This window comes from Acanthopagrus latus, chromosome 4, assembly GCF_904848185.1.
Source record: "Acanthopagrus latus isolate v.2019 chromosome 4, fAcaLat1.1, whole genome shotgun sequence".
NCBI lineage: Eukaryota > Metazoa > Chordata > Actinopteri > Spariformes > Sparidae > Acanthopagrus > Acanthopagrus latus.
The window spans coordinates 11,805,707-11,826,847 of NC_051042.1; the positions used below are offsets into that span (position 1 = coordinate 11,805,707).

A 21,141-nucleotide genomic window follows, 5' to 3' on the forward strand; every position below is an offset into this window, starting at 1 on the left:
GTCTTAATGAAAAAATAACCTTTTTTTTTTCTCTCACCACCCAAGCACTTCACCCCAGTGCTCCCCAGCACTCTGCCAGAGATATCTGCCTGAAAAATATCAATGACACAAGCCCTGAGCATGGAACCAAATGTAGGTAGGTTTCACGCTCAGGTCAAGTCCAAGCACAGATAACTGTCATGACATCATTATAACATCATCAGGGTTATTCTCAGGCTTGATACAGCATCTGAACCAGCAACAAAAGACATTAGACACATAGTACTATCCATAACGAGCTATCTCGCTTGCCCCTTCTATAATTGTCGTAAGGTGTTAATACATCAACTCTGACAGAAGCAACACCTTAAGTATGTCATTAAATAAACTTTCATTGTGTCACAGTTACAGGACATGAACTGGCCTTTGATTTAAAATGTTATAACCAAAATCAAAGCCAGCCCTGTTCAATATATTGTCGTTGTTGAGCTGTTCCTTGTCTCCTACCAGGTATGGAATCCAGCAGCTCTTTGACAAGGCTGGTGTGGCCGTAGTAAGCCGCCAGGATGGCTGGGTTGGTGTTGGATGGCTCCTGGGGCACAGTGATACGAGCTTCTTTTAGGAGATAGCACACACTCTGCAGATCACCATTCTGAATGGCCACGCACAGGAGACGGACCTATAACAACACACACAAACACAATGAGGAAGTCACTACTGGTGAGAGGTGGGAGTATGCACCATTATTAAGGGAAGTGGATTTTGATGCAGGTCGTGTTATACTGAGTCTGTCAATGTTCACTCTTTGTCCCACATCGCACGGTTGCAAAGCAATCTTTGCAACTACAGCAATAAACTGTACAGAAAAAACAATATTTGGAAAATTGCTCAGTAAATGTGTGTGACCAGCAGAATAAAGGGTGAAATAGTTTTGAAGTCGTGTAATTTGCTATTTAATATTTACCCTATGAGGCAGCTGGATTTGGATGATTGTGTGATCTCCCTAATCTTTTAACCAATTTAATTGGTCTGATGGAAAACACTGCAATCAATTTTGATTGATTTTTGTGTTTTAGTCACTTATTTAACTTGTTGTTTAGCTCCCTCTGCTGGTGGGTTTGTAAGACTGTGTCTTTGGGCTGATCAAAAGCTGATTAGCTGATCTTCGATGGGTGGGAATAAGACGCAATGAAAGGAAAGGAAAGGAGAGAGGACCAAGGAAATACGTTTTAAGAGAAATTTGATTTCCTTTCCTCTGCAGCATCAAATGAAGCAATATCTGTTTCTGATGACAGCTGCAGTTGATCACAGATGAATCAGGCGTCAGTAAGCTTTAACAGCTGTAGAGAGATCAGTTTTGCCTTTAATATGATTAAAGTTAGAGGGAATAAAGTTTAGGCCTACAATTGTAAATTAGATTGTGATGAAGGTGATTCACAGATGGCCTAAAATAAAGATATGATTTATTTTTTGCACTAAGAACTCTGCATTATTTCAACTGCTGTCTGTGCCCTACATCATATATTTAAAGCAGGCAGCAAACAGTTTTGAATATTCATTGAAAGACATGATGAGGACTTCAGAACTTTGAGATCGCCTCAAGAACGGACGTAGCCTCAAGATCGTGGTGCCTTCCGGGTCATTAAAAAAAGACGTACGGCAAAATCTGAAACGAAAAATAGCAATGTTTTCGTAATTCCCAATTTCCATTCATGAGCACAGCACACACAATCAATTAATGAGTCCTTTACCACTTTTCAGTTTCTGATTTCGAAGCAAAATATGGAAAAACAAGTCATTTTCCATTTCCTGAAATCAAATGGTCACATAGTACACGTCCTCATCATCCTGATGTCCGGTTGTTTGAAGGTATTGTTGTTTTACCCTACTTCCAGTTACCACATTAAAGAGAGTCAACTTGACACTTTGCTGTCTGCGTGGTAATTGGAGTTGGAGTTTATCTGCCTGTCAATTTATTCATATAAATACACATTTTTTTTTGGACAATATTTCTTAACAATCTTATAAATACATTTATATTGACACAGCTGTAAGTGTGAAAACCTAATATTTTTCATCGAAAGATGCCGAACCTTGTCTTGATGTTAAGCAGTATGTCGATTATGTGCGACTGGTTTTTCAGGTTGAACGGAGGAAAGGTTTCATGCCTCTTTCATTTCATACTTCAGGTTGGCATATCTGTATCAGATGAATGGAACTTCCTTGTCATCGTGAACCAGGTTACTAAAGCATTTTGTTGTTAGATTTTCTGTTTCCTGAAAACCATTTAAGACAAACAAGAATTGTGTCAAGTGCATGCGATGTAACGTGGATGATTAGGGGCAAACCTGTTTAAGAAATAAGCCCTAAAATAGGATTCTGTTCAAAATGGGCAAACATAAGAAAGCAATCGTGCTGAAACATGAGGGACCACCTGAAGACAAGGACGGGAATGAAGAATTGGCTGCTTACTGAAATCTGATATTCCTGCAGTACTGCCTGGAAAGCAGGGTTGGGCCGGTGATTGATGCCATCGTCCATCTCCAGTGATAGTCATGGACAACGGAGCCCTCTACCACCCTGACATCAGTCATTTAAAAAGGCCCTCCAACAGAGAGCACGAAAAAATAGCATGTCCCCTTAGAATAACAAGTACAGGAAGGGGTTTTGGTGTTTGTGACATGTGGGAGAAAAGAGCTGAAAAAAAATGTTGCTGCTGGTCAGTGCACTAATGGATACATTGGTGGCAGCAGTGTTTCTTTTCTCTAGCCTGCTGTTAGTGTGTTTTGTTCAGTCGTGACATTTGTATTTGTACCATTCTTAACTTAGCTTTCTTAAGACCGCTAGCCCGCTAAGACTTGTTTCAAGCTTCAGAGGCTGATCACAGCTCAGTTAAGGTAACATGTGGTGCAGAAACACAGATTAAAAAGGCTTTCCAGGCATGGATGCGAGAGCTGCCAGCTCCCTTTACTGGTGACAAGAGCATGAAGGCAAGAGGTTGCTCCACAAGTCCAGCTAAGCCAACTTAGCTTAGTTCAGCCTTGTGTGCATAAAGCAATATTGGCAAACTAGGCAAGGAAGCTAAGCTAAGAAAACTGTGTAAAAATGGCAAAACTGAGAGAAAAAGCGGCCTGCAGGAAAAAACAAAACAAACATTGCTGCCACAAATTTAAACGAGTGTCTTGGGATTGCCTGTCTCAGCTGGTTCATCATGATAATTATAAACAGGACATTGAGACATAATGTTGCTAAGCAGCAACATACTTCTCTTCATTTCCTCTCTCCACGTATCACAAACAACAACAACTCTTGCCACTCTCGATGGCATCATCCATCAGCCCAACGCTGAGGCAACACTTAATCTTTTTATCCTATTAGATATTTGGGAAACACTTTCAAAATCAGCAATTTTTGGGCTATTGCCAAAAGTGTTTTGTGGATCTAAACTGTCCTGAGAGAAAGATTATAAGACCCTGGGGTTTTTTCACTTTCTTTTAAAGGAAAATGTGTTTTTTTCTGCTCTCCTGCATGTTGATCAATTGGAGACCCCTTGATTTTATCTTGTAAATCCTGATGGGGGTCCTGATCCTGGTCCTTGGGAACTACTGGCTTAGACCTCCAATATCACCATTTCTATGTATTCGTGACATACCTTTGAGTCTTTATTTGCCAAAGCTAACATCAACACTACATTTAAACATTTTAATAAACAGATACTGTACATACCAGGGCTGCATGAGATGTAAAAAGAAATGTACCATATTCCAATTATTCATTTACTTTTTGCGATGTGATTCATGGTAATTGGGAATTTCCCTTTTTGCAACGCAATTGTCATTTTCACTGAAAAAAGCATCATGATTTTGATGGAGTCTGTACCAAACCAACATGTCCTCTTACATCTGGACAACAGGATTTGTTGGCCAGGGCATTTCAATACAATGTTGTTTGTCACACATTTTATCTTTATCAAGAAATGAAGGGTCTGCGAGTTTGAATTTGTACTTGTCCCCACTGCAAATTCTATTGTATTTCAACAGTGAGGCCCTGTTAATACTGTCCTACAAGTTTATCTAACAGAGGTGCATTGTGCCACACTGACGATATGTAATCAAAGTAAAAACCTGTTTTTCCCCTTAAAGGCCAGGTAAAAACTAGCCAGCATGTCGCTGTAGCCCTCGTGTCCACCATGATAACACATCATGTTACAGCCTACCCGCAGGGCGGTTGATACTGTGACTGGCATGTACTGTATACATCGGAGGTACTCACCCCATCGATGCGGGGGAATCCGGCGCTGCACTCTATGCAGCAGGCTTGTTGGATCAGCTCCCTGGCAGCCTCCTCCTGTTTCTCTTCATACGCTGCCTTGATGTTCTCCAGGGTGGGAGAAGGACCCAGTGCAGAGCCGGCTCCCGGACCCTCCACCAACGATGCCTTCGCTCCCATGTCCTCCCCGCTGCCTGACACCACATAGGACACACAGAGGGAAAACAGTGGCTAATGACAGGAATGGGAACGGGAAGGAGGCTTTTGGCAGCATGCTGCAGGTTGAACTGCAGTCTTGTTAGCAGCACATGCCCAGATCTAGGTCACCCTATCAAAGAAATCCTCTCATAGCATGAACTACAGTACAGCTGAGCAGATTAGCGCACGGAGTGAATGAGTAATAGCCTTTTGAAGCAGGTGAAGCAGTTGACACCTAACTCAAATCACACACTGATATCTGTGTTTAAAGGCAAATACAGAAGGATTTATCTGTATAAATGAAAATGCCAAATATCTAGCTCAGATTTTGTAGCTCCACTCTATTGATAGCAAATTTTAAGCCTTTCCAGCATAATATGTGTTGAGCGATTTCATTTCCCGAGGACTCACTTATAAAATAGAAATAGTACATCAATACAACAAGCAAGTGAGATACTTGCTTGTTGTATTGATGTACTATTTCATTTGTGCAATATACTAAACCATACATCAATGAAAATAAACTGTCAGGTGTTCTGCTATTAAAAATATGGACCTATCCTAAAAAGCACTTGACTTTCATTAATATAATATGGAAATGAAAAGGACTGCATCTTAAATTTTAACAACATCAGAGGCAGCATCTGACCAGTTTCCCAGGATAACAAATCAATTCAGGTTACCATGTTCCCATAAACAGTACTAACCATCATACAACATGGCAGGTATCTTTCATCAAAGCCATGAATTAGGGTCAGTGACAAGTCAGTCCTTTTCCTTTCCAACGGATGTCTCTGCAAACTAAAATGACTGAGGACAGTGGTTGACAGCTCAGACATCCACATTAGGGGCTGCACAAACACCAATCTGATAAAGATCTTTGATTCCACCACCTATTGGCTGCTTGAAAAAAGAATTTGCCCTCTCCGCCAGCTGTAAATGAGACAGTGACTCTACACTGGGTTCTGGCTTGTCCTTGCCACTGCCCAGAGATGTTTTGGTGTAGTTTTTTTAGTGTTAACCTGTGTACCTTACCTCTGCCAAGGAGCTCATGTTTTTGCCCCCATTTCCATTTGGTTGGTTCCCTTTTTTTTAGAGGATTACAAAAAAAAACTACTGACGGGATTTCCACTAAACAGATGTCTCAGCTCACTCAGAAAAGACCCCATTAACTTTTGGTGCAGATCTGGATTAAGAGATGGATCCAGGATTTTTTTTTCTGCATTTTCCTTAATTTCTCAGTGAATAATATCTGAATCTCGAGCATCAGTTTAACATTTAGATGCTGATGAAGGTTCTCAGTCAACCAGGTCATGATAATTCGATGTGCTGTATCGTAGGCAACTGGTTTCAGTTTCTTGAACATGTTTTCGCCTCTCAGCCAAGAAACTTCCTCAGTTCTAACTAACTGGAGAGGAGCTGGAGGCTTTTAAACCCCGTGTGTGTGTGTCCTAAAGCTTTATATCCTACAATAAAGCACCACAATTTAACAATTAGAGTGATACAAAGCTATCAAGTTTGATATTGGATTGTGCTTGATTGAATTCAAAAGGACTGCTGGCAGAGGAATGCATTCTACTGAGTGCCATTCCAGTTTTAACTTCACTTTTTATACTATATATATACTATATTTATTGTTATTTGTTACTGATTGCTCCATTCATCAGGTAACCTCTTATTCCAGATTTCCACTGGTTGTACGTGCGTTGCGGAACAGCTCTGCTGCAGTTTTGCTCCGTGCTCCCTCGTCCGTCAACACCTGTCTCTTTTTTGGAGTGTTTGTGCTGGCGTCAACACCTACTCTGAAAACAGACTGGCAGGAGCCGACCCCAGCTGACATTGGGCGAGTGACGAGGCAGCCTGAGTACCCAGAGAGAATCCACACAGCCATGGAGAGAACAAGAAAACTCTGCACAAAAAGGCCCTGTTAAAACTAGTTATTAAGCCCAGGACCTACTGTCTTGCACTGTATTGCTGTAAAACCAGCATCATCGCTGGTAACATATCAAATAAGTCAGAGCTGTATGGTCACTAAACCTGCATTTACCAACACAGCTTCCTTAAAACACATCAGAGGCACACATTGATGACATTTCTGCAAGACATCCAAAAACATGCATCCAGACCAGAAAACGGCACTGAAATGAAAAACGAGGTTGCCTCGGTGGGGGAGGGGGGGGGGGGGGGAATGATGTTAAGGCTCAAGGCCAGTTTCAGATCCTTGAAAGTTTATCAGACACCACGTGACAGTGTGGCATACCAGGGCCAGCACTGAGCAGGGGTCTTCCTCACTAATCGTTGATTCACAGCTCTGGCCTTTCTGTCAGGCATCAGTTCACTTTTTCAGGTAATATTAGTCCTATAAAAGCAGTAGTGGGACCACAAACAATGTATCCTGGTTTTCAGCAGTAAGATGTGTGAATTAGCGGTTGGTAATCTCTACTTTTCAGGGCTGTTCTTGCACTACATACCATGCATACACATTTCTCGGTAAACAATCTGCTCATAAATCGAGCAGAGAACGTAATAAAAACTGCTTTCACAATGCTGATGTCTCTCAACCACACCGTCAGAAATTTCAGACTGGTTATTCATTTTACCAGCGAACACTTTTGTTTCCTCTTTCAGCTGTGTCTGAGCTGCATGTGCCTGCTTCCTGCCTGCCCGGCTTCACTATGAATAATTAATAGAAAGACAGTCTGACTTGGCTGCTGAGGCTATATGAGAAAGCCCAAAGGAGTAAAGCCATTAGACCCACGTGTGCCTCCCATCCACCATCAATACTCCCCAATCACATCCTTACACAACCAGGGAGAGCTAAAAAAACAACAGACCTCCAGACTACTGACGTTGTCGATATCTCCTCCATTACTGAATTACTGAAACCTTCAGCGAAAGACCAATATACCAGCAAGTGATGCACCAATCCAACTTTTCCATTCCTCATACCAATTATGTCACCTTAATTCAGAGAGTTGATGATACAGAGCAATAATCTGATACAGTGCTCTCTTTTTCCAAAATCTGTGCACTGGTGTAATTTTAGCTTGTAATATTAGTATTAATATGTTGTTGATAAAGGTTATTATATGGACTACTGTTAATCTCTCAACCAGCGACATTGATAATAATCAATTCAGGGGAAATGATTGTAATTTTAGTAGAGTGTTAGCAAAATCAGAATGTGTTCAGTGACTGAACTGTAGAATGTACAGAAACCACGAACAACAACTTTATTGTCATACATTTATTCACTGATTCTAAAGACATGACAACAACAAAACAAAAACTAACTAATGGTGACAGACATTACAAGACATCACAAAAAAGACAAAGAGGTTTGGGGGTTGGACCAGGTGTACTGTACATGTTCAGCAAGGTGGAGAAGTTGAGTCTGATGAGGGTGAAGGAGGAAGTGACTTCCAGTCAGCCTTTGTTGGTTTGGGTCCTGAATGTGCGTATGTGTGTGTGTGCGCGCGTGTGCATGTGCGTCTCTGGGCTCTATTTTACACTCGGAGCAAGGCACACACAGCATAAGCATCATTGCTAGTTTCAGACCTACGCAGTTGTGTATGTTTCCTGTTAGCTTGTATGTGTGTGCTAACCACTTCACATCGGACTGCTTCAGTAACGAGGGTCAGTACAAAGCTGGCTTTGCCTCGACACTGACCCTCGTAAAAGGGTCAGTCCCAACCATACCAGACCCAGCAACTGCACCCGAGCCACAGATAAGTGTCGCCACGGTTTGATAGTATTTACAGTTGCCTACGAGAATGGAGAAGTCAGCTGGTAATTGACTTAATAGTTAGCTCCACTTCGGTCCACTATGCAATGAAGACTGAAACAAGTTTAATGTAAATAATATTATGAAGGATGGTTGTCACAGTAAAAAATCTGGAAACGTGCAGACTGGAGACAGAGACAATGTGAACAGTGTCCAAGAGTTTGGAGACTGTGATGGAGACAAACACACCTTTCGCTAGCTGTTAACCATTAGCTACATGGTAGTAAATGTAACAATACATAAGAACAAACTAACATTATTCAGACACATTAACCATTCTGAAACGTCCTGCTGCAGCCGCAGAGTCTGTACTTCTTCAGGAGCCTCTCCTTCTGGGTCGGATTCTGGGTCAAACTGGTATGGTTGAATGACAGCATCTCAGTGAACCTTAGCGATACATCCACCATGATCATTAGCGCATGCTACCTCTAGCGTAAGCGGCATCCTCTTTCTGAGAGGGGCATGTAGTGGGCAAGGCAGGTTGACAGTCAGAACTCATAGCATTTAAAGGTGCAGAAGCAGCATGCTCTCAGTAGAGTCGCTTCAGCGACTTTTGGTCAGCTGAAATTCAGGACCATGGATGGGTTAGGGGCAATGTATTTCAAACACATTGTTGTTGGACCTCTGACAGCTGTGTGACATTGATGAAAAACAGTATAATAATGGACCTTTAAATGAGGTGTGGTCAGGTGCACTGATGGTGGATTGCTATCTTGAGGCAGCAAAACGTGACAGCGCTATAGACAAAAAAAAAAAGCTGGTCTGAAATCAAAAGCGCAGTCTGTTTACTGCTACTTTAAGGACGCATTAGATGCGCCTACACAGGTGGGTTCACACCGTTAATACACTCTGATTTTACGATTTGAGAGGCTGCTTTCACTTATGTTAAACATTTCCATGAACGCAGTAATGCACTGTAACAAATATGGTGGCGCATTCAATCCACAGAACTAAAAGTTTTAGTTTTAAACTCTCCAAAGGAAACAAGTGAGCAGTGTTAAATAATCAATGAAGTTTATCAGCTGTTCCTCGTGCACGTTAATGTAGCGATTCACACATCGTTTCTGCTGCTGAAGGATCGCTGCAGGTAATGACATTAATATTTTACTTATTAAGGTCCAAAGTCTCCCTCTCATCCCAGCGGTTAATAATCAGGATGATACTTTTTATGATTCTTCCTGCCTGATCCACAGACTGGCGCACACACAGAGGGATGCGCAGCAGTACTCCTCCTACTCAGTTAAATACATCACTGTATTTTCTCATATGCAGTGAAACAGAGTTGTTGATGGGACAGTTGATTGTGAAATGGTTGGGCAGAGGGTCCAGCAGCCGAGGATCACATCCCTTTCCCCTCAGCGACGACAGGTGCTACTGTTTAATATGTGTCAGGTCCTGGTGCACCTGGCTCTTAAAGGGAATGGGAGATGGCACTCGAAGTGGTTTAATTTATGTTTTTGGCCAAAACACACCCATGACTAATTCAGAGTCTAAATACAGTCCCTTTGTGTTGTGTGCTTCACTTTGCAGCCATATCATTTGCCGTTAATGAGCAAAATGTACTTGAACTCGGCCTATATGCACTCACGATTTGCACTTAAAAACATCCGCTATAGACCGTCTAAATAGGCCCCTCTGTCTCTCTCTGCCAGTGTTTGTCTGTCTGGGTCTCGGCCTGTGTGTGTGTGTGTGTCTGTCTCTCTCTGTCTGTGTGTGTCTCTCTCTGGGAGTTGCTATGTGATGTCATCAGAGGCGACACTTCGTTCCTCAACCAAGTTCCCCTTGGTTATCAAACTTACATTTTATTTAAATCTTGTAAAAACTGTGTAAAATATCAAATACATAAATTGACATGATACCATATATTCAGACATGTATGACAAGCATTATTAATTCAGTTTGAAATGTTGTGAATGTCAAACATGTTGCAATATTGATATCTCTGAATGGGCACAGTGAAGTCAAAACAACCTGGCACCCTGGGGGTCTGAGGACCATGTCTGAGGACATTACAAGAAGTTTTCTACAGTCACAGGTGGAGCGTTGGAAGTCAAGTGCCAATGCAGAAAGGTCTGTAAGAATATAAAGGGACTAAAGATACACCAAGGAGAGAGACAGAGATCTGGCAGCTGAGAAGAGAAATCAAGACTCTCAACAGGCAGTTCAAAAGAGCTAGTGCTGAGGACAAGGTGGACATCTAAGATCTGACCAGTGGACTTTGAGGGAAAATGTGCAGACTGAGAAGGGCAGAGAGGTCTTTGGGACTGAGGCAAAGCATTCATCAAGAACATACAGGTTTACAAAAAATCTGTTGGGTGAAGATCTGAGACTCGCTCACCCTAAGGAAGTTGTGGAGGAGTTTCTCAAATAGAGCCACACTGATACACTAAGGGGCAAGGCTTCAAGGCTCTATTCACATTGGATCAAGGGTTGTGGTGAAAACAAAGGTTTCCCCGTTCATACGAAAGGATAGTCTGTTTTAGTAGTGCATGCTGCAGGGGTTAGCCAGCTGGGTTGGAAAAGTTGAAGCCAACTCAACTTTTGGAGAAACAAAGTCTGACTTCACAGTCTGGTGACCAATCACATAAGCTGGCAATCGGAGTGTTATGTGTCAAGTGTATTCGCTCGGTCTTGCATTATACACCAGTTTAAAACACATCAGTGGATGCTGACGATCACCGAAGGACCGGCATGTTTATCCCACTGTGGCAGAGGCATGACCAGAGATCCATAAGCAGAGCAGAACGGGTCAGCAGCAGGACATGTTATTCAGCATGGATACAGCCTACAGAGGGAACACAACAGACATTTCTCTGTGTAGCGTTACTGTGGGTTTCACTTTCCCTTCGGTTCAGTCTTGTCCCCCAGTTTAAAACACAGCGATGATCTGTCTCATCCCGATTGTTCACTGTTATTTTTGACGAGGACAAACAATCATCTGTAGGACCAGCATGCTAGCAGCATCACAACATGGCATCTTTGGAAGCCTGATCAGTATCTCCAGTGACATACCTTACAAGGTTTGCAAAACATACTTTGATACTAGGGTATAGACAAAAGGCACCATCCCATCGTTGCTACTCCAAGATATTAAACCAAAACCGAATTGAGTCAGTGGGGATACCCAGCTCTCACTGTTACTGAGATAAAATGACGCCATTGCTTCCTGCGCAAAGTAGCGCAGACACAACAATATTTACCAAGTATTTTTTGCAACAACGCAGTGTAATGGTGTAATCTGATTTCTGTTAATAAAGAAATACTATACTTACTATACTATAATACTATACTATACTGGTTTGTCTCATTTTGATATCATTGTGTTACATAAATAAAAAAAAACCTCTGGGCACACAGGACGTGCATGTGCAGAACACTTCCCCTCCACCAGGGGATCAGTTCCCGGCAGCGTTACTGTATCTCCAGACTAGTCATTCAACAAACTCCGGGATCTCTCTTTTCGCTTCTAAATGTGAAATGTATTCCTGAATGAATTAAAAATGATCGGAAGCAACATTTGGAACTTGCTCCACTCAACTGCTCCACTGAAATCCATCCATGCGTATTCAAAACAAGTATTTCCAGTGAGACATCAGAGTCAGGTTCATGGATTTTCCTGAACAACCACTGCTGTAAAAATGAACTCTACAGTACAGAAGTCATCAGATCCATGACATTTTTGTAGACCACAAAGGCTGCACCCAGATATGATTGCAGCCAACTGCTAGCAGAGTCAGAGCTCAGCACACACTAGCTTTAAGGCTCAGCCAGTCTTACATGTGCAGCATATAAACAAGGCTCCGGTCAGCATTTAGCCCTGCCCCACTGGTCCTCTCCCCTACTAACCTGCTCATAGCGCAGCGGATCCTCCTCTTGCTCCTGCCTCAATCACATTTAAAGCTCACTTTCTGTGTCATAGCTCGTCTTCAGCCGCTCTAGCCAGCGTCCTCAGCCATCCTGGCTGTGTTCCCTGGATGATCTCCCTCCTCTCTAACCCTGTGACAGGCTGAGGAGAGAGGGAGGATGGGGAGGCAGGGAGGGAGAGGCTCCTTTGTTTAAGAGCTCTGCCAGCCTCTGAGCTTCCTGTCTCTCTTTCTCTTTCTCTCTCTCTCCCCCACACTGTCTTCTACGATCTGCTGTAATTTCACACTGTCCAGTGGAACCTTTATTAGGTTGTTCCCTGAGTCCAAGGGACTGTCCTCAAATTTCTTGTCCGACTAATGGTCAAACACCCAAAACACAGTCAGTTTTACTGATACAAAACAGAGAAAAGCAGATGATGTAAGAAAGATGCAACCTGAGAATGGCTGGCATTTTGGTTGACTCAAACATGAAAAGTGTTGGCTTTGAATTTTCTATCAAGTGATGCAATGATCAACTCATTTGCTCATCATGGTGTGTCCAGTAGAGACAAAGCTTGGGTAACCCGTTACCTCGAGCATGGTCATCATATGATTTCCTAGTCTACTTGTTGCACCCAGAGTGTTCAGTTTTGAAATTGTTGTGATTTTTAGATCCTTTTAGCTCAGGATACAAAGTGAGTATCTTACAATCCCAAATACCAAGTTTCCCAGTATTCCAATTATTAGGTTTTGAGTCACAAATTGAATGTGTAGAAATTAATATCTTGCCTAGGGTGTTAAATTTGTTTCACACTGTTCCAACTGAAATAACAGATAAATAATTCAATGAATGGGATAAATTATTATCAAGATGCATCTGGCAAGGGAAAAAACTAATGCATATCAGTCAAACTGAAAATTTTATATTTTGGTGCAATTGTTATTACCAAGACAGAAAGAAATTGAGGAGAAGCTTTTCCAATTCAGGCACGTTTAGGGGATAAAAGACTGATTAAGAATTAAATGGCAACAGGTAATATATTTATTAATTTTTCTCTGAAAAGCCATCACAAGGACATGGCTCCAGGAAGATGCCCCATCTATACAGAACTGGTACGATATTATTTATGAAATCTTTGTAATGGAAAAGATGGAAAAAAAACAACAACACAAATTTGAGGAAATTTGGAAAACATGAAAAATGTATATGTCCCTGAGACGCCCTTCTTTTGATTAAAAATCTTTCTATAACTCTTTATAACTTCTGCATATCTTACTCATCTTCTCAAACCCAAGACATCCCATGTTCTGCCTGTTTCATTTTGTGTTTAAAAAAAATGTAAAAATGGTTCACTCTATGAAAGGACATTATTATTATGTAATTGTTGTCAAGATGTGAAACCAAATAAAGGAAACAAAAGTGGAAAAAAAAAAAAGAAAAGAAAAGCATTTGAAATGAAATTTGTACATTGCATCACTAAAATGCTCATTAAAACCTAGTGTAGTGAACAAGTCGGGACACTGTGCAAAACGTAAATAAAAAAGGAGCAGAAGCAATAATTTACAAACAGCCTGTAATTACCAACTGTTCCTGGGCCCATGCAGTAATCTCCTTCACACAGTCATGTGAAGTGGTGAAGCTCGCCTCACACTCGCCTGTGAACGGCTGAACCTTTCGAGGATGCTCCTTTCATACCAAATCTTAATACTACTAATCTATTTACCTGTGCAATGTTCCTAACAGGTGTTTTTGAAGCATTTCAAAACTCTCCCAGTCTTTTGTTGCCCCGTCCCAACTTGTTTGGAACATCATGCTGCCATAAAATCCAGAATATGCATATATTTACAAAAGTCAATGAAGCTGTTGAGGTAAAACATTATGTATATTGTATTTGCACTGTTTTCAATTGAGTACATGTCAAGAAGGTTGGGCAAATTATTATATTCTTTCACATAGTACAAATTTCTGTGGGATCATGGTTGCAATACATCTATGCATACTTGAGTGAAATACAGACCAAAAGCATGGCCGTACCCACCACTGAGGTCACGAGGTTCGGACCTCGGTATTTTTTTCCAAGTACAAATCATAAAAGTTGTCCAGTAATTACCTTAACATAACTCTACTTGAAAGATGGAAAAATATTGTACAGCATTAAAATAACCGATTTTATCATCTGACCAGCATCATGAACGATGGTTCATTCGCTTCCGTATACAGGGAGAATAATTTTAGTAGCCTCTGAATTAAACCTAAGAAAAAACGTTCACAGCCCTGGTTTGATCAAATATTTTCGTAAATGTATATTCAGTCCAGCCGGCGTCAAGTCACTGTGTTGGCCAGAGAGGAGGCAGAGACATACTTATTAACTCAGTTTCGAAGAAGACCGATGTCTATATAGCATCACTGAAAGCAGGTATGGTTATAAAGTTACCAAAACAAACGCACATTTACTGACTGTTACAATGAGTGGGGTAAGGAAACGGTGGTGCTTTTTCATCCTTGGATTTGTCACCTGCGTAAACTCTGCCCAGTAGCCAGCCATGTTGTATTCATGACTTAATTCTAGCAGACTGTGGTAGCATGTACATCAGCTGACCATGTGTTTACTTTATTCACTGACGGATGAAAATGAAAAGACTACGTGAGGCAACGCTGAACTTGTACTGGAAAGGAGATTGAGCGAAAGAGAAAGAGAAAAAGAAAGAGAGGTGTAATTGTAAAGTTCCATAGCCAAATCATCATGACGGCCTTTACATTTCACCTCTCTGTGGTTCAGTCTTATTACACCAGTAATTACATGCCTTTCTTGACCAATGAGATAACCGATACGTTCACATTTTTGTAGTTCACGTACTCCTTAGGGTGAGAAAGGCAGTAAGCAAGAACAGATGATTTCATTTCCTCCTCCTCCTCATTGATAAGTCAATGAAAGTAATTTGGTCTGATGTTATTGGCGTCGTTTAACTTCCTTCTGTGATGCAGCTGCTAAAGGGGAGCACACGAACCGTTGGACTTCTACTCAGCTGAGGCCAGTCTTCAACCTCGCTGGACGAGCAACGGACTGTTTTTGTGTTGTTTAAACACGTTCCAGATCCTGGATGCTGCACAACCCAGACATCTCCACAATTCATGTAGGAATTAAGAATTCCTCAGGAACAAACAGACCACTCAGCTCTACTATCTTTACAAAGGGTTGACCCTGCTGATTCCTCCACTATGAAATGCAGTAAGCCCATGAACAGGAAACTTCAGCAGCCAATTCCAGTGTTTAATGAGACAGACAGACACACGGTAGTCAACACCAGTGTGACACATAGTACACATAGTGTCTGGGCAGATACTAGGTAGCAGCATGTACTGAACATTTAAAAGCTCGCACTGTAGCTTTATAGCTTTTTTCAGTCAGACACCTACAAACATCCCCGCACACACTCTGGTGAAAAGACTGTTTGGAGTCAACTTTTTCTGCAGGCCATCGTTCAACCAGACACATGCGCTGCGGGAGGACACACACCAAATTTTAGCTCTGTCCAAAACCACACCAGTCTTAAAAGGCTTGCGTTAGCTCGTCACGCACGGCATCCGCCATCATCTCGTTCAAGTTTTGCTGTCACCTCAACTGATCGGCCCCCGGTGTGACGTACCCACTGACGCGCCATCTTGGCCCTTCCTGTCCCTCTCTCACTGACCGACAGACAGACGTTTTGTTAATGTTTGATTACTGTAGTGTTTATTTCTATAGCTGCTGTGGTTGGCATCAGGTGACAGATGTGTATTGTGCAGTGTACTGATTATCAGGGGTGTCACGATTCTCCATCCATCATTTTATGGTTGTTTTCTTTTAGAGCAGTCTAGACTTGGATCATTGGTTTGATGCCACAATAATACGTTCCATTTTTTTATTCTCATCTCAAAAGATGGTCTGCATGTTGTCATGAGGGATATAATCTCCATTACTCATTTGCAGTGTAACACACTAAGGCCTTATTGTCAAATGTAAATAATCTATTAACAATATCAGTTTCACAATAACTTTATGACTTTTCGCCAGTCCACTGGAAACGAACTGTACACAAAATACGAGAAGACATGTAGTGTCTGAAGTGACTCTCTTTGTAACTGCAGTGTGTCAACAAAACATCCAATATGTGGTTACACATTCGATTCGATTCGATTTGATTAGATAAGATAAAATAGGCTTCATTTAACCCACAATGGGGAGAGAAACTTGTTACACTTGTTACACGTGTTCGCTGCCGGGTGGTGCGGCTGTGTGGTAGTGTGAAAGTGATCTGATGATATCTGCAGCGTTGGTCGAGTGAACACAGCCTGGGGAGGTACAGTCACCTGACAGAATCGGTGGCGACTCTTACAGACCCCAGGAGGACACAATGAGACATGTTCCCACTTCTGAAGCAGTTAAAGACAGAATATAACAGCAGATCACAACAGCTTCCCTCTCGAAGGGTGAAAAAACGATGTATAGTGAAACTCTTCTAATCTAATCTACCTTATTCCATCACACTCCATTCTATATTTATAGAACGATTTATCTATAATCATTCTTCCTACAATTTACTATAACATGCTGGTAGAGAAGCTAGAAAAGTCTTGTGTGTAGACTGAAACTTTCTCCCCGTTTTCAGGGTGCACAGTGTGCTTCATAAATACAGTTAAGCAGCAACAGATAAGGGTTGTGGCGGTCAAACTATCAGTTTCAGTTCTCTTTTTGCTAAATTTAAACAGCGCTGCAGTGGCTCCACACATCAATTAATTTAAACCTGCCTGCTGCATCTAACACTCCAACAAGAAAAACAAGTATAGTGTCACAGTTTAAAGAGAGATGAATGGGCTGCACGCCGGTTACTCACTGATCTGTTGCTCCATGTTGCTGAGAGTGTCTGTAGAGTCCTGGGGAAGGCCAACTGACCAGTAGGACATTCCTACTGGAGCGACTGGTTCATCACTATCAGAGCAGAGTTCTTCCACAGAGAGGAAGCCTGGACTCAGCTATCACCCTACACAGAGACAAAGAGGCAGTGATAATGAACAAACTGCATACCTCTCTGGAGCCACACAAAAACACACTCTAGTCAAAAAGGCACAGTTTAGCATTAAAACCTAAATGGTGCAACATTTTTTTAAAACGAGTGAGTACTTATATTTGTAAAGCTTTCTGAAAAATTGCAGTGTTGTTATTTCACTGGTTTGCTAAATAAGTATGTGAATGTGTTTTTACAATGTATCTCCAGTGTATACACAAATGGCAGTTGACAGAATTTAACAAAAATGCATTTGAAAATAATACGATCCCATGAAATAAAATAAGAAACACAGTACAGTACCTCTGAAAAGACCTTAGCATCTAAATGTACTATTTCATCAGCTGATGCAGTTTTCAAAATTACATTATTAAATTATAGTGGACAGTTTTTTTGGACCATTTATAAATGTGTTGATTTGTTCCAAAAAATAGCTTATTTCCTGGACCAAATTCTACTGAACTCGATCTTTATATCTTTGAGACATGCTAAAAAAAACATACATACAAACTTGTGTGAAATCACAACCTTGTGATGAGGTAAATACATCCTGTGGAGGAAGGATTTATCATAGGACAAGTTGGAGCACATTAGATTGCACAGGTGTATTTATGTTACAACATTACTATACTGTACTGTAAACTAACTGGCCTGTTTTTAAATAAAACTCTCAAGAAAGGTTATACAGTGTGAGGCAACATAAAAGTGATTTTGTACTGCACTTCCACAAAAGATGAGGAAACAAAAGGAGAGAGATTAAAAAAAGAACCTACATATCCCATAATGCAGCTTGATCATACTGTTCTTCGTTTACTTTGTAACCTATATGAAATTTGTGAAACAAACAAATATCTATAACAAATATAAACAAATATTTAAAATATTTGCCGATGAACTCCATCCATCCATCCATCCATCTATGTACATATATAACTGCATAGCTCATGGCTGGCTACTTTCATTTCACTATAGAAGGAAAGCCGAAGTATCTCAAGTAAATAGTAAAAACATACTGTATAAAAATAACAAATGCTGTACCCATCACATTTGTTATTATAAATGACATCTACAAAAGCACATCAGCAAGAGAGGCATATGATGCTCAGTGATGTCGAAGTTTATGACAAAGTAGTTATCAGTTATCAACTATAAAGATGTGTTAGGCATAGGTGTGATTGGCAAAGGACAAAAAAGCAGGAAAATATATACGGCTCAACTATGTCTCTCTTTACATTGGTTTTGTCCCGTTGTCGGCTTCAGCTATTAAAGAAATATTTCGCCCCACATGTCCAAAATTCACAACACAGTGTTTCCCTGAGAATTTTTTGTAGCAGCTGCGCTCTGAGTCAGTAACTTAGCAACACTAGGGGGTCCAGGGGCAGCCCCCCCCAGGAAGAAAAAAAAAATCTGAATTTCAGAATCAGAATCTTAGACATGAAACAAAATAGTGTAGAAGCTGACATTGCTGCTTGAAAATATGTTAACCTCTTGAACATTAGAGAACTTTTTTACCATTATATTTATTATTATTATTATTTTTTTTATGGAAACAGAATCTGTTTCAGAAGTCAGTGGGCCACATGGCATGGAAGCTATTGAGAAAAAAAAATCATAATTTCTGCAAATTAATATTCATATAAAATAGAGGAAGCACTAAAATACAATACCAATGGGTGTGTCTCATTCGTCCAACTTAGTGCGTAGTGCTTTCACCTTGTGCAACTTAAATTTGCCATTCGCCCGTCATATTAAACCTACGAAAATCATGTCTCTCTTTTTTTTTTTTTTGCGGCAGCGCTGAAAATCCAGCAGCAGGATGCATATAGGAGAAACATTGACACATCAGATAACCTTCTGCAACGATTGCAGACTCTTTGGTGGAGCTCTGCTTTGAATGAATTTCCATGACAAATAAATGGACTACTTGAAAAGTGACAGGAAGACATAATTCAGAGGCACGTTTGACAGCAGTGAGCAGTCATTATGACCAGGGCCGTAGCCAGGATTTTTTAAATACCAAGGTCAACATTCAGCAGCTTAGCTTATTACAATTCTCGCCTTTCCTCCTCTTTGCCTGATCATCCTCTGCCTTTCTTGCTGCAACAAAGGACAACTTGGATTGATGCAGCCTATCACCACTATGTCACATCTTTGCTCTGATTCATTCAATCGCCGTTCTAAAAATAGACCTGCAGTCATGTCGCAACTGTGTTTACTTTCAGTTTTAATCAGTCAAATATATGGACCTCTGTGTCACAGGAGACCGGCATTGATATCATGATAATTAGGTGGGCTTTATGTAATTGGTTTTTCGGCTTTATGTTTACATTTCTACTCGCTGAAATGTAAGGGGAAAAATGAAAATGAAACAAAACTTAAGGAAAAAAATACCGGGGACATGACCTCGGTGTCCTCAGTGGTGGCTACCTAGCATATGTGAGTTTATTGAGTTTAGTCTCTTAAGATCTCCTCCATCTGTGTTTCAGGATGTGTGTGTGTCTGTGTGTCTGTGTGCATGCATTTGCGTATTATTTTTATCATTATTATTATTATTATTTTTAAAGAGCCAAGACCGCCAACATCGGGTGGAGGCATGACAATACAGTGTTTGTGGGGTCCCTTTTTTTAGAAAGAAGGAACTCACTGAAACTCTGTGAACGCCCCTGCTCATCGTACCCAACCCTCTCAGCCAATGTCAGCGAGGATCTGCACTGTTTTGACTGTTAGTAGTTACTGCAAAACAGTACCGTGGTCTGTAGTGTTGAGCTTTCACAGTCAGTTCGGACAATTTTCCAGGTTCGTTTCTTCACACGTTACCGAATAGCAGAACAGCTGAGTGGGCTGCCATAAATAAATAAATAAATAAATAAATAAATAATAATAAAAATATTTTAAAGATGGAGATTTGTTTTCAAATCACTTCTTCTTTCTGGATTATAATAATGTCGAGTTAAGAATAGTCCTTCCTGAGAGTAACAACAGTTAAACTATTACAGTTCACAGTGTCAGTTACTCCCAAATGGGGACAACGTGGTTTTTAGGCGGATTGTTAAACACGGATCGTTTTTTCCTCCTATGGTAACGTCACACACCACATCCAAGCAGAACGTGACGACTTGTTGCGCCCAGCAGAAACCACACACACACGCACACACACACACACACACACACACACAGTACTCTGACACAACAGTGATTTCTTTTGCCGACTCACCACATGTTTGAGACGTCCGGTGAGCGTCACGGGAGGGCTCCTCCGGTTTTAACTCGTTAGCAGTGTCAAGCCCAGATTCCCTCCCTGACACAGACCCAGTTTTTGCTGGGCTTCCTGCTTCACGATGCAAACTTTCCAATCCAGACGCAGACGCACGCACGTCAAGTCGTGCTGGACGAGGGGAGGCAGTTCCGCCTGTAATTTTCAAAATAACGGCCAACTTCCGCTTTTGACAAAACAGCGCGTCCAGGTGAAATAAATGAATACACTCAAAATAAAACCCTAATGTCCCGTTTACATGATTATTCCATGGCGGTGCATGGGTTGAGACAGCGAGATGGTGCTGTTACTGAGCACGATGGACGACACTGTGTGTACAGTTGGGGTGATTTTAAAATATGTGGGGTTGCACAGAGGAGAGAATCCCTCCTCCTCCTCCTCCTCCTCCTCCTCCTCCTCCTCAGCGTCATTTCTCACTGATCAGCTGGAGGCACCAGCTACTGACAGTCCAACCTTTCTACGTGGACTTTTACTTTGATAGTGATCAATATAGATGATGACAACCGCCCTGCTTGACTATATGCCATATACGATACTAGTACTACATGTCACTCTGACCAACAGCATTCCATGGAGTATTTCCAGGGTTTTGTTTTGCAGAAAGTCGTTATTCCTTACTTGTTCCATTGAGGCATTCCCACCCTTGCTCCTGTTCTTGCCATATATCTCAGCTATGGGTGTGTTGTATGTGACATAGGTCCATTGTTATCATAATAACAAACTTTAAAGCAACATGATGTAACTTTTTT

At 41.2% G+C, this 21,141-nt stretch overlaps 1 protein-coding gene across 2 annotated transcripts in view; it reads right to left on the bottom strand.

Moving 5' to 3' along the window:
• lrrk1 (leucine-rich repeat kinase 1) overlaps positions 1-20,511 on the bottom strand; it is a 78,077-nt gene extending 57,566 nt beyond the window's left edge. Inside the window, exons 1-4 of one of the 2 annotated variants that reach the window (XM_037095742.1) lie at positions 20,333-20,511; positions 16,948-17,094; positions 4,252-4,442; positions 487-658 (exon numbers count right to left, since the gene is read on the bottom strand). In XM_037095742.1, the coding sequence (XP_036951637.1) occupies positions 487-658; positions 4,252-4,442; positions 16,948-17,017 (433 nt within the window). In that variant the 5' untranslated portion in view covers positions 17,018-17,094; positions 20,333-20,511. Of the gene's footprint in view, positions 1-486; positions 659-4,251; positions 4,443-12,076; positions 12,357-16,947; positions 17,095-20,332 lie in introns of those variants that run through there. The other variant, XM_037095745.1, reaches the window with a different exon arrangement.
• Between the last annotated feature and the right edge of the window lie 630 nt (positions 20,512-21,141).